Source organism: Typopeltis vanoorti, chromosome 8 (genome assembly GCF_054136105.1).
Source record: "Typopeltis vanoorti isolate ZY-2024b chromosome 8, IOZ_Tvanoo_1.0, whole genome shotgun sequence".
NCBI lineage: Eukaryota > Metazoa > Arthropoda > Arachnida > Uropygi > Thelyphonidae > Typopeltis > Typopeltis vanoorti.
In genome coordinates this window covers 132,295,713-132,309,890 of record NC_143556.1, presented here as the reverse complement: position 1 = coordinate 132,309,890, position 14,178 = coordinate 132,295,713, and the positions used below count along the sequence as shown (strand labels likewise).

The 14,178-nt window shown below is 36.7% G+C and overlaps 1 protein-coding gene across 10 annotated transcripts in view; it reads left to right on the top strand.

The window, feature by feature from the left end:
• The window catches only part of LOC150104358 (intermembrane lipid transfer protein VPS13A-like), a 2,072,875-nt gene that overhangs the window by 941,727 nt on the left and 1,116,970 nt on the right, over positions 1–14,178 (top strand). For all 10 annotated transcript variants that reach the window (XM_090396324.1, XM_090396319.1, XM_090396320.1 and 7 more), the window contains one exon: positions 1,248–1,354. In XM_090396324.1, coding sequence (XP_090252450.1) covers positions 1,248–1,354 — 107 coding nt within the window. The remainder of the gene's footprint in view (positions 1–1,247; positions 1,355–14,178) is intronic.

Sequence of the window (14,178 nt, the reverse complement as noted above, 5' to 3'; positions counted from 1 at the left end):
TAGGTGAATTATACAGGGAATAATAAGTAAAATATGAATTTGTAAATGATATAGGAAATGATTTGAATGGAAATATTTAGTTGTTGCTGTTACTGCAAAATCAGGTGGAGTAATAGTTAATCAAGACAATGTTAAAAGCTTGCAGAATGATTTAAATAGGCTAATGATATGGGCAAAAGATAATGGATACTAGTGCATGGAAAATTATGCATGTTTTGATGAATAGATTACAGCTATGTACTACACCAATGGATCTGTACATCAGGAAATTGAGGAAATTAGTGATTTAGTAGTATTGGTTGATGTGGAGTTAAAGTTCAGAAGACCTATTGCAAAAGTGGCCAAGTCAGCTAATAGGATTACTTTGTGATTGAAGAACTCACTGAAGCAACTCACTCCAACCACTTTCTCACATGCATTTAGTATCTACTGCATGCATCTTTTATAAATATTTCCATTGTAAATGTTCATCAGAACTAGCATCGATAGTTCCCCCTCTCTTCCAAATCCATTGAAGCATGTGCAGTTGCCATGCAACAACCCTTTACAGTCCAACTTCATGCGCATAGAACAAGTTTCTCTTACTCCTGCTTTATTCCTGCTGCTGCTGTACTCTGGAACAGCCTCCTCTCCCATGTATTCCCTAAGGTTTGCCATCCAACCTCTCATGTATGTGCCCAACATTAAAAAAAAAAAAAAAGCAAAGATCAGGAGCCATCATTCCTCTTTATAAAGTTTTAATATGGCCTCATTTGGATTACTTTTGGATTACTATACACAAGTATGACCACCTTTATTTCTTGGGAATGGGAAACAATGAAGAGGATCCAGAAGTTAGTGAACAAGATAGTAAGTATTCTGTGGAATGCTTTCTGTGATGAGACATTGAGGGTTTGTGGGTTAGAAAAGTTAGGTGATAAAGAGGGGATATGATAGAAATGTTTAAGTTATTAAAAGAGTTTTATAGAACTGCTTCTTAGGAAATTTTTTATCATTGGAAATTGAATATGAGTGTGGTTATCAAGTATGTCAGGACAAGACTTTTCACTTGGAGAATGGTAAATGATTAGAATCAGTTTCCTGAATCTGTTGTGAGTGTTTTGCCTATGAGTGTGTTCAAGAAGACATATGATAGATATTATGTGGATAGCATGGATCTTCCATGGTGAGTCTTTGGACTCATATGAAGTTCCTGTACATTAATAATAATGATGATAATGTCACTAATTTGAATATTATGTTTCCAGGTTTGGAATGCGATTACGTTTTGAAGGCAAATGAGAGAATGGTTCTGAGAGTCGATCTGACTGATTTGTCAGTTGAAGATCTTATGGAATCTACTCTTTACAATAAGGTATTCTCTTTATTATTGATATCAAAAATGAAATTCTGGTTATATGGCATATATAAAATATATATATTACTTCAATTAACACAATAGCAAATATATGGTTTTTGAATACATATAGCCTTTGAATAAATATTATTCACTTCTTTCACTTGAAAATTACAGGCCATCATCATCAGCAGCATCATAATTTTATGTAGTTACCATCTACGAAAGTTTATTACTAAACCTCTAGTATATTTGTACATTGGGTGGACAAGGATTTTTTTATCCCCCAATTTTGTCAATTGCAATTATTTTATTTTATTTTAACATAGTCTGGAAACCCTAGTTTAGAGACCAAACATGGAATTATTTCAGCCACTTCAGGCCTCCAATAAGCGAGGAGGTGGTTTCACACCAGGCATTGAAATTCATCTTCTGCCTAAAGACAATCGCAAGCATCCATGCCTACGGTGGGATTCAAACCCGTGACCTGTTGATTGGAGAGCAGGACTCAGCAACCAGGCTGGTATAAGTCAATTACAGAGTAGAATGCAAACTATGGATTGATTTGAAACATTGAAAGCCACATAAATGTATAACTGCAGAAACACTGTATTATTAACTATTAATTAACTGTATTAACTTTGATGCTGTGTGATTAGAATAAGACTCTCACATATCTTGGATGGTGACAGGCAGTCATTCCAACTCAAGTTCAGACATCGAAGTATGGCATCAAATGCTTTCTTTAAATAAACATTCGAATTCATAACTACAAAGAGGGAGTAAGCATGTTTCAGACTATAGGATATCGTGGTGTGCATTTATTTCATGTTATGCAAGGCCAGATTTCTCAGATTTCCTGCTAATGATGTATTACTGGTATTCTTGTATTCTTTTTTCCACCGAACAACCAGTTTGTCCAAAGTAAGAAAGGTAACAGTCACAAGGAACTTGGAGATGCCAGGAAGAGCAAGAGGGCAATGTTTATCTTTAGAAGTGGAAATCATGGTGATAGTTTATCAACAGGAATAAATGTAGCCACTAGATTATATTTCTTAAGAATACTAGAAATTGGTTCTGAGATGCCAGAAATGTGTGGGGTATGAACACTACATAGTGTTTCCATTTTATTCAAGCAAGGATTATAGAAATCAAAAAGCCATTGTTTACTTTGGTCTGAGAAGCCATTTAATTTCGTATATTGTTTGATGTGTAAAAGTTCTTGCTGTAGTTGTTGCAATGTAGAACGTATAGTATTGTGAGTATGTCATAATAAAGTTTTGATAATTCCAATCTTCTGTAAGGGATGGTGAACAGATTGCTGATGAATGTATTGCAGAATGATGAATGTAGAGAATACAGGAATGCCATTCTTACATCATCAAAAGGAAATCTGAGAAATCTAGCATTGCATAACATGGGATAGATGCAGACCACAACATTCTGTGGTCTGAAATGTGTTTACTACATCTTTGTTACTATAAATTTGAACATAATTTAAAGAAAACACTGAAGCTTTGCTTAAATGTCTGAACTTGAATTGTAATGACTGCCTCTCGCTATCCAAGATATAAGAGAGTCATATATCTTATTGCTGGCCTGGTTGGCCGAATGATTAGCGTATCCGCTGTCCAGCCAAAAGATTGTAGTTCGAATCCTGCTGTGGGCATGGATGTTTGTGCTTGTCTGTGAAAATATTAGTGGCAGAGGTTGGCAATAGATGGTGTTGGTGTAGATTATGAAAGTGGTAGTAGTTGGTGGGTGGAGACGGAGAGTTGTAGAGTGGGTGCCCTCCCTCGATGAGTCGATGATTCTACCTGGAGGTGTCATATAATAATAGTAATATAATAAATTTAGTTTAATCCTTTATCCAAGTGCGAACAAACAAAGTTTGAGCCTGAAAGTATCTTCAGGAATGGGGTAAGGTGGTACAACACCGGGAAACTCGTTGCAAAGGTGGAGCAAGCTAACATCACTCCTATCTCAGTATCTCCCATAATGCAAAACGCATCTCCTTGCAGACATGTATAATGTTATGCATTAAGGGAAGGGCCACTACCCAGACTAGTTTCCACCTTTATTGAGGTCTCTTCAGTGGGAGCCAGGCCCAAGTGGCAACTCCTATAGGTTGAGATGATCTTGCTAATGCTTCTGCCTGGTATCTCCACTTGGGTCTGGCTCCCACTGAAGAGACCTCAATAAAGGTCGAAACTAGTCTGGGTAGTGGCCCTTCCCGTAATGCATAGCATTATACATATCTGCAAGGAGATGCGTTTTGCATTATGGGAGATACTGAGATAGGAGTGATGTTAACTTGATCCACCTTTGCAACGAGTTCCCAGTGTTGTACCACCTTACCCTAGTCCTGAAGATACTTTCAGGCGCAAACTTTGTTGCTCACACTTGGATAAAGGATTGAACTAAATTTATTATAGTCTAACCAAGTGAAAAATAAACTTCCAAAATAATAGTAATAATTATTCTAATCATCATAATTTAAGTTATTTTAATTAATAATACAGTTAATTAATAACACAGTATGGTGTTCCCTTGCATTGTTTTATGTATAACATTGTATGGCTCTCACTGTTTCAAATCACTCCATTGTTCACATGCTATTTTGTAATTAACCAACATTGCCACTGATAATGATGCTGTAATTTTCATGCTGAAATATATGACTTTTAAATAAATATTCACTTCCTTCCTTATGTTATTGTGTGAATTGAAGTAATCTTATGCCAGAAATATCTCTTCAAGAACAATAAAGTATATTTATATATCTTCTCTGTTCTAATTGTAAAAAAAAACAAAAAAAAACATGCAGTCAAAATGTTACTTAGTATCTTATTTTTTAACAATATCTTCTTTTGTCATTATATTATTACAGTAACCTCTATGGAGTTAGGACACTCATCATGGGCAGCCCACTCAAGCAGCAACATGTCTCTCTTATGAGAGACATGTTGCTGCTTGAGTGGGTGCAGATGTGACTGAAATTTTAAAAGGAGTACGTGAGTATTGAAAGTTCAGAAAATTCTCAATATTCACATGCTTTCAATATTGGAAATAGTTGCTTTTGAAATGAGAAGATGTATTCTATATTGCAAAATCAGAGAATATGGAGAATAATAAGGAGAATGCGGAGGTAATAAGTTATGTGAATACTGGCAATTCACTGGTGTTTTTAGTACACAAATGCTAGGAATAATAAAAAAAATCAAGGGAATCATTTGTGACATTGATGGACTCAGTCTCTCAAAAATAGTTGTTGATATCACTAAAACTTTGGTAATTTTTTTTAACAGAATTGAAGGTCATAGAATTTTTTTGGATAGGGAAGGTCATCATGGTGGTGGAGTATACACAACACACTTTCAGGTAATGCATTTCACTCATCTTCCACTCAGTGCAAAGAACCCATTCCTCACTACCTTGCTCACACCCTTTTTATACTGTTTCTGGGGATGGCTTCTGGTTCTACCCTTGTCTTCCTCTACTCTATGAAATATCTCCTCTGCTAATGTTAATCTAGTAACAACCCCTCACCAACTTGTATGTCACACATATCCTCTCTTCCTCTTTTGTTCACAAGGGTCTTCAGGTTGCATTTTCTCAGTCTTTCCTCATGCTCCACATTCCATACACCTGAAACTGACTTAGAGAACCTTCTCTAGACCATCTCTAGTATATCCTCATCCACTTGAAAACCAAGAGTGAGCAACCAAGCCACAGTGGTTGTATGTGGCCTGATCAAGGCCGTTTAACCTCTAACTATAACCTTAACCTGTTTCTGATTGACAAGGACCTCCTCATCATTTCTGTAATCCATTGTAATGTTCTTACAAATTTAGCAATGTGACCCCCTGAACTTCAAGTCTCTATCCACGATCACTCATGGATCTCTCATGTCTTCCACCTTCTTCAAAATTTCACCATTAACTACATACTCTGAAACCTACTTGCCCTTTCCTTCCAAATTTCAAGAACTTGCACTTCAAAACATTAAACTTTTAACTACACTTATTTGTCCACTCACATAATTTATTGAGATCCTCCTGCAGGGCACACCTGCTCTTATCCTCATATTTAGCTCTTTCTGATTTTCCATCACTAGCAAACAACTGCATATCTCCAGATAAACCTGCCCCAATATCATTAACATAGAAGTTAAACAATTGGCTTCAAGACAGGACCTTACAGTTCTCTACTACTGGCAAATGACAACCCCCCGCTCTCTCTCTCTCTCTCCAATACCTATCAGACAGCCAATTACTTATCCAACTCACTAGTCTGTTAACTAATCCCATTCGTTTTAGTTCACCTGCCAGCTTGTCATGTGACAGTCTTTCAAGAAAGGCCTTTGAAAAATCAAGCTATACGATATAAATCTACCTTATTCAAAAAATTTGTCACATATTGTATTACATATGCAGATTGCTAAAACAAATTCCCCATAGAACCCATGCTGTCCATCATACATAATACTGCTATTATCAACTCATTTCTGAATCCTATCCTTACCAGTCACTAATACCTGAACAACAACTCCAGACACACAGAGATTGGCATGTAATTACATCAAGTTTATTTAATTTATCATTTAATTTCTTGACTGGTAACTGATGCATATCCTTTGCATCAGTTACCAGTCTACCGTTGTCATGCTTTCTTCTACTTGTCTCACACCGAAGGAACTTGCTAGGATTTTTCTTGCCTTCATTGGCTAATTTCATATTTCACTTTTGCTGTCTTTACCAATTGAGTCATTCTTCCTGGCAAGATATTTGTAGTCTTCATGCAACTGGTTATTACTTACATCCATCTTTTTACCTTTACACTCTTCTTTGCTTTCATGCTTAATTCATCTATTTGAAGAAAGAGGGGTCAGTAATACTCAAGAAAAAAATGATTTTGAGCAATAGGTGACTGTTTGCTATGAGTGAAGAAGATAAAGCAATTCAGAGTCAAATAGAGGACTAGAGAAATTAAGATAAAAAGAGAGAAATATAAGGCTCAGGAAGATGACTAGAAAGTAAGGAGAGAAAAATTAGAATCAGAGAAGGCTGAATGCAATTAAAGGAGAATCCTAAGAAATTTGTGCCACTTCATAAAGGAGGTGATCGAACTCGAGCGTCAAACTATAGGCCTATCTGTATGTCAGGTGTTGTGGTTAAGTTGTTGGAGAAGCTTGTGAGAACTAGGATCCAGAGTTGGGTTGATAACAATGGTATTATCTTTGATGGACAGCATGGATTTGCTAAAGGGAGGTCATGTTTTACTTAATTATTACAATAAATTGACTGCTTCCTTGGACAGAGGAAAGGGATACACAGTAATACACTTGGATTTTGCAAAGGCTTTTGACAGAGTACCTCATGATAGGTTGACAGTCAAACTAAACAGATGGGGTTGGATATTAGATTGGTGCATTGGATTGGAGACTGGCTATCTGATAGGTATCAACAAGTTGTGTATGGGGGAGCAATATCCAGGAAAAGGAAAGTCACTAGTGAAATGCTTCAGGGGTCTGTTTTAGGTCCATTGCTGTTTAAATTATATATTAACGATATAGGTGAAGATTTGGATGGAGATATTCAGTTGTTTGCAGATGATACAAAATTGGGACGAACCATGAAGTATAGTAAAGATGTTGTGGCCTTACAGGAAGACTTGAATAGATTGAGTGATTGGGCACAGAAATGGGGATGTGAGTTCAATGTTGCAAAATGTAAGGTTTTAAAATTTGGAAAACAAAGATGGGATGCAGAATTTATGCTTGGTGAGAATATATTGTTGGAGGTAGAGGAAATAACAGATCTGGGGATGATTGTGGAAAAGGATCTAAAATTTAGGGGACACATAGTCAAAATTGAGAAGACAACACAAAGGCTTCTGGGAATAATGCGGAGGACACTGACGTGTAGAAGTAGGGAGATTCTTGTTCTGTTGTATAAGGCTTTGATTAGGCCAGACATGGACTATTGTGCCCAGATTTGGTCACCGGGTTTTTAGAAGATGAAGAGATGTTGGAAAGGGTCCAAAGGAGACTGACTAAGGTAGTTTCTGACCTCTGAATCGAGTATGAGGAAAGATTGAGAAGATGTAATTTGCAGAGTCTGGTGGACAGAAGGATGAGGGGAGATAAGATAGAGACTTGAGAGTTGGTAAGGGGTTGTTATAGGATCAATGCTGGAGAAGGTTTTGCAGAGAATAGTAGGAGATCAGGGGAGAACCAGAGGTCATCCCTGGAAACTGTATAAAGAGGGTGTGAGTAGGGGAGTGAGAGGCGGGTTTTTTTCGTGCAGAGTTGTGAATGATTGGAATGCCTTGCCTGAGAATGTGGTGTCTGCAAAGAGTTTGAATGTGTTTAAAACATGGTATGATGAGCTGTGTGTGTGATAAAAGGACCTTCCAGATGAGTCTTTGACTCCATGAGGTCTTGGGGTGGTAATAATAATAATAATTTTTTTCACTACATACTCAGTAGGAGATAAAATAGTTGGATAAAATGGATGGAGACAGGACCCGAATGACTGAAGCAGATATCATGGTTAACTATTTAATGATTACTTTATTATATTGTTTCATCCTGGTAAAGCAGACATTATTCCTGAATGGAAAAGGATGGGTGAAGTGATAGAAGTGAAGAGAGTGTATTAAGAATATTGAGTATGTTAGAATTCAGAAAGGTAGAGAGAACAGATGGAATTTCACCACATTTTTAAGGGAATGTGCTGTGTAATTCGGCTGTTCTCTTGGCTGTTTACTGAAAAACTTGCAACAGAGCAATTTCTTGGAGAATTGCATAAGGGTAGTCAAGGATTGAGGTATGAAACTAGGGCAGATCTTATTTTCTGTGCATTTGTTAAGGTGTTGGAAAAATTGGTAAGAACTTGTATACAGAATTGGGCATATGATGGCAATGTTATTCATGCAAATCACTATGGATGTGCTAAGGAATGGCCTTGTTTTAGTAATCTAGTTGCCTTTTACAGTAGAGTAACAAGAGAAATTCATTAGGTTAAGACATATGGCATCATTTTTTGGGGGTTTTGAAAACATACTACACGACAAGTTCATTTTTAAGCAGCAATATGTGGCTTTGGATATTAAATGGAGGATTGAATTAGTAACTGACTTTCTGATAGATATCAGAGAGTTGTATATGAGGAAGCAGTATCAGAGAGTAGGAAGGTAATAAGTGGAGTTTTACAGGGTTCAGTATGAGATCATTACTGTTCATTTGTTAAGCACCTCCATAGCTCATTTCCAAGAGAAATAGAATATTGCACCATTCCAGTGGAATGGTGCAATATTTTCAAGTAATCCTATTAAACAAGCATTTGTATGGAAATGATTAATGAAATGAAATCACATTTAGCATTATGTATTGCTGAATGTGATTTCACAAGTTTTCGATTCAAATTGTTTAGTAATGATGTTTCCCAAGGGTAATTGTAACTACAAGGGGATGTTGCAATGCATGTTCGTGAATGCCAGAAGTGTCACAAATAAAGGAGAGGAGTTTTTGGTATTGGTCAGGTTGACTTGGCCAGAAACTACAGAAATAGAATATAAAGGGCATTGTATTTTCAGGGAGGATAGAGGGAATAGTACAAGAGGTGTAGTATTGCTGATGATAGCTGAAGAATTGCAACCAACAAAATTAGAAATTAAAGATGATTTTAGGCCTCAGAGAGATGGGTCATTTGAGGCTGTCTGGTGGAAGATATAGAGGTCAATAAGACAAAATATAGTGTTGGTTGCTGCTGGACCAATAGGTTCACAGGAAGATGTGGGTGCCATTCATCGGCAGATTAGCACAATGATTGCAGGCTGAACAATTATTATAGGAGAATTTAACTATGGAGACATAGATCGGAGGGAGGAAAGGAGCATGGCAAGATGGAAGTGGATTAGATGGTTGGTGATTGTTATATCTGATAATAGCATCAGAAGATATATCCATAAACAAGGTAAATACTCAGTCTCCAGTTGGTGACAGTGACCATGTGATCTTGTTCTGGGAAGTTGCCAAACATGTGGAATTCTCTGTGAAGATAAAGCTGGTAATTATGACAGACTTAGGAGTCATCCTGAAGCAGTGCTATTGCTTGAGAAGCTACAAAGAAAGAATGTCAGTAATGCATGGGAAATGGTCAGAGATTGTTTGAGATAAGCAGAAGCATACCCAAGTCAGGAGGATAAACCAAGTGGGAAAAGTGAATGCATAGAAATATAAAGCAAGAGCTGCAAAAAAAAGAAAACATGTGAAAAGAATATAAAGAAAAAGGTGATAAGCAAACTCATGAGCAGTACAAAGTGCAAGGAAGAAAGGTGACTAGTTTGGTAAGAAAGGCCAAATCAGATTGAAAGAAAATTAGCTAAGCAGGCCAAAGTACATAACATAACAAAAACCCCAAAGAGTTTTTGTTATGTAGCAAGAAGAGGAAAAATTACTATGATAGGAATGACTTTAAACAATGCTCATAATAGGAAGGTGAAAGAGGCAGAAGAAATTGTTGAGTTGTGGAGTGATCATTTTGCAAAATTTCAGCATATTGAAAAATATGAATGTGAACACAGTAGTGGGACTTGGCGGCATGCCAGCCTATATACTGCATTAATGTGCAAGAGAATTGACATTGCCTCTGATGAAGTTGTTCAATCTAAGTCTCAGCTCTCATAGCATTCCAGGGTGAGAGGGATTGGAAAGAGGGTAGGATAGTTTAATTGCATATAGGTGGCTCCAAGACAGAGGCAACAAACCACAAACCAATTAATATATCAGGAGTGGTTATTAAAATATTGGAAAAGTTGATGAAAAGTAAAATCCAACATTTAGTGGATAGGAATGCAATACTCTATAGTCAGTAGCATGGCTTTTTAAAAGGTAGGTCTTGTCATAGTAATTTATTCACATTTTTCTAATAAAGTGACAGCAGAATTGGATGGATATAATGACTAGAACATGATATTGCTGAACTTTGCAAAGGCATTTGGTAGAATACCACATGGAAAACTATTACAAAAGTTCAAGCAAATAGGAATGGATATGAAGCTGGTAGCATGGATTACTTAGGCTCACTACCCTTTAATTTCTATATGAATGATATAGAGAAAGATTTAAGATTGGATATTCAGGTTTGTGGATGATGCAAAACTGAGGAGAGCAATAGGTGATAAAGGCGATGTAGTTATCTTGTAGGATGATGTAAATAAATTGGCATTATGAACAAAGAATAATGATTGTTAATTTAATGTTGCAAAATGTGAAGTTATGTGCTTAGGATTAAAAGGATTGCACACAGTGCGTCATATTGATGGTGCTGGATTGTAGGAAATTAATGAGACTAGGGACATTGGGAATAATGATCGACAGAGTGTTGAAGTTCAGAGGGCTTATTGCAAAAGTTAGTAAAATGGCTGAAAGGATTACTTGATTATTATCCATCTCTATAAGGCTATGATTGGGCTGCATCTTGAGTACTGTGCAGAGATTTGGTGTCTGGAATTTCTTAGAGACCAGGAGGTGGTATAGAAGATTCAGAGACTAGTGAGTAAGCCAGTGACGGATGTGTGGAATGCTGCATATGAGGAGAGGATGAAGATTTGTGGGATTGCCAGAATTAGTTGCGAGTTTCCTGACAGTGAATGAGTTTAAGGAGAATTAGATGAGTTTTGTATGTATTATAATTATTTACGCTCTCCCATGATGAATCTCTGGATTCTATGGAGATAACATAATAATAATAATCATGTGAATAACTTTTTAGCTTAGAATTTTCTCTAAAATATCATAGGCATTGCTAGTACATGATCACAGAATAGCAATTAAATTTTAACAGACAATTCTAAAAAGTTCCACAGAAGTAGCTGATGTAAGATAACTCTAAAAGGAAAATAATTTCCTAACTTATTAAAAAAAAATTATATGTATTCACAAAAACTAAAATTAGTGCTTTTTAAATTAGCTAATCTTTCTTATCTCTCACAAAGGATATAGACAAAATAGACCATCAGATCTATTTCAGTTAGGACAGTGAAGTAAAGTTTTCACACATTTGTTTATAAAACTATTCTATGAAGAAACAACTTTTATGAAGAACTCATGTCATGTTCCAATGAACTCTTTGTTTAGTGTCAAGGGTAGGGAAAGTGATTTTCCACATTGGATGGAAGCTAGTAGTTTGCCTGTTTTATGAATGTGATGGTAAATTTAACTTTGTAAGAACACAATCAATTCATTTAAAAACATTATAACATAAAAAATTGAACTCTTTCTGATGTATGAAGAGTTCAATTCTGAACACACTATTCCTGATGAATCTCTGTGTCTGAACCAGCACTCTTGAACTCTAAGTCCACTTTTGGGCATGCTGCTGTCTTGGTAATAATCTGTTGACAGTTATATAAATTCCATTTCTTTCTCTAACTTTAACCCCTTAACGCACTCAACCAAGTTAACTCGGGTCCAGGAAACTGAATTTTTCCCGTGGACCCGAGTTAATGCGTGTGAACATGAAGTCTGGTTTCACATATAAATACAAACCGAATATACATGCTAGACAATTTTCTGCCTATTTCCTTTCAGCCGAGAAAAGTTGCCAACGGCATGTATCAGCTATTTCATTTGCATTTGCACATTTTTTCCATGATTATAACTGCCTAAATTTCTTCAAGCTTTTTTATTTTGATGAACAATTGATTCAAAGTGTTGTGGATGAAACAAATAGATGTGGGAGGAGTCGTACTTGTGGTAAAGAAAAGACTTCTTGCTATGACACAAATCCAAATGAAATCAGAGTATTTTTGGTTGTTGTCCTTTTGCAAAGTATAGTAAGAAAACCAGAAGACTGTCATTATTGGACAAAAAATCCATTATTATATACACCATTTTTTTGGATTGTATGAGCGGGAAACGCTTCAAAGCCACAAAACAATTTCTACATTTTTCAAACAATGATGAATTTGATCCAGCAAATCATCCTCGACCAAAACTCAACAAAATCTGGCCAATTTATGAAGATTTAAATACAAAATTTCGCAATTCGATTATGCCAGAGAAATTGGTGACTATTGACGAAAGTTTATTGCTTTATAAAGGTCGTCTGGGATGGGTGCAATACATTCTTTTCAAAAGGGCCAGATTCGGCATAAAAACATACTTATTATGTGAATCACAAAGTGGATATGTCTGTATTATAGAAAGTTTTTTACCTTGGGTATAATATATGTTAAAGATACCAAACTATTTTAAACCTGGTTTTAATCCATTTCCCAAGAAAGCAAACAGACAAGTAAGTCAAGTTTGCACCTGGAAGTAGTGCAAGTCTGGGTGACCTGCAAAGAGTGCAATTCTTAGACTTGTGGTAAAGGTGGAATAAGCTCTGATAACTGTTCTTAATATTTATCCTTAATGCAAAGCACATCTCCTTGAGGAGATGTATGATGCTATGCATTAAAGGCAAGGGGGCCATTACCCAGACCAGTTTCGACCTTTATTGAGGTCTCATCAGTGGGTGCCAGGTTTAGAAATACCAAGGTTAGAGCTTATAAGTATTTTTTTATTATTATTATTATTATTATTATTATTATCATTATCATCATCATCATCTCAGGCAACTCCAAGGAGTCGACAGATTCATCGAGGGAGGCCCCAACATCATGTCAAGAGCAACTATTCGACATTCACACAGTATCTATCATACTTCGCCTTGAAATCATTCACAGTCATAGCACCCACAACAGACTCTGGCAGCTTATTCCACTCATTCACCACTCTCCAAGTAAAAAACCTAGTACTAACACCCCTGCTAACCACACTCTTGCCCAGCTTCCATGTATGGCTCCTAGTCCTCCCACCACCAATCCTATTCTCAAAAATATCTTCTGGATTAATCCTATTAGATTCATCTTATTAATCCTAATATAGAAACCCTTCAGTAATTTGAATGTCTCAATCATATCACCCCTTTTCTGCCTATCAACCAATTTTTGCAACCCACAAATCTTCAACCTGTTCTCATAAGGTTCATTCCACAGACCTGCTATCATCTTGGTTACTCATCTCTTGATCCTCTCCACCTCCTCCCCATCAAGAAGAAACCCAGGCACCCATATCTGGGCGCTGTAGTCTAGATGGGGTCTTATCAAGGCTCGATATACAGGAACAATAACTTGTTTGTCTCTGCTTGTTAACGTATTTTTCAGCAACCAAATGATTTGATGAGCTGTTTTAGCCACTTTTGCAATGTACCCCCTAAATTTCAACTCCCTATCCACCAAAACTCGCAAATCCCTGTCCTCATCAATCTCCTGGAGTATGGTTCCACCAATGCAATATACTGCTGCTAATCCTTTCACTCCAAAATGCATAACCTTACACTTTGCCACATTAAATCGACATCCATTTTCCCTAGCCCAGTCCTCCAAACTATCCAAATCATCTTGCAAAATTTTGACATCCTGTGCACTCACAATTGCTCTACCCAACTTTGCATCATCAGCAAACAAGTGAACACTTCCTCTCAGATCCTTTCCTATATCGTTAATGAACAAATTGAAAAGTAATGGTCCAAGAATAGAACCCTGCGGCACACCACTAGTCACAAGTCGTCTTTTGGACTCCACTCTTGAATAAACCACTCTCTGGTATCTCTCCATCAACCACCCTCCAATCCATCTCACCAACCCTATATCCATCCCCATCTGCTCAAGTTTACTGATTAGAGTAACATGTGGTATCCTGTCAAAGGCCTTGGCAAGGTCCAGTAGAATCACTGTGAACCCATTACCCTTATCCAGTTCACCCGTCACTGTGTTATAAAACATGCGCA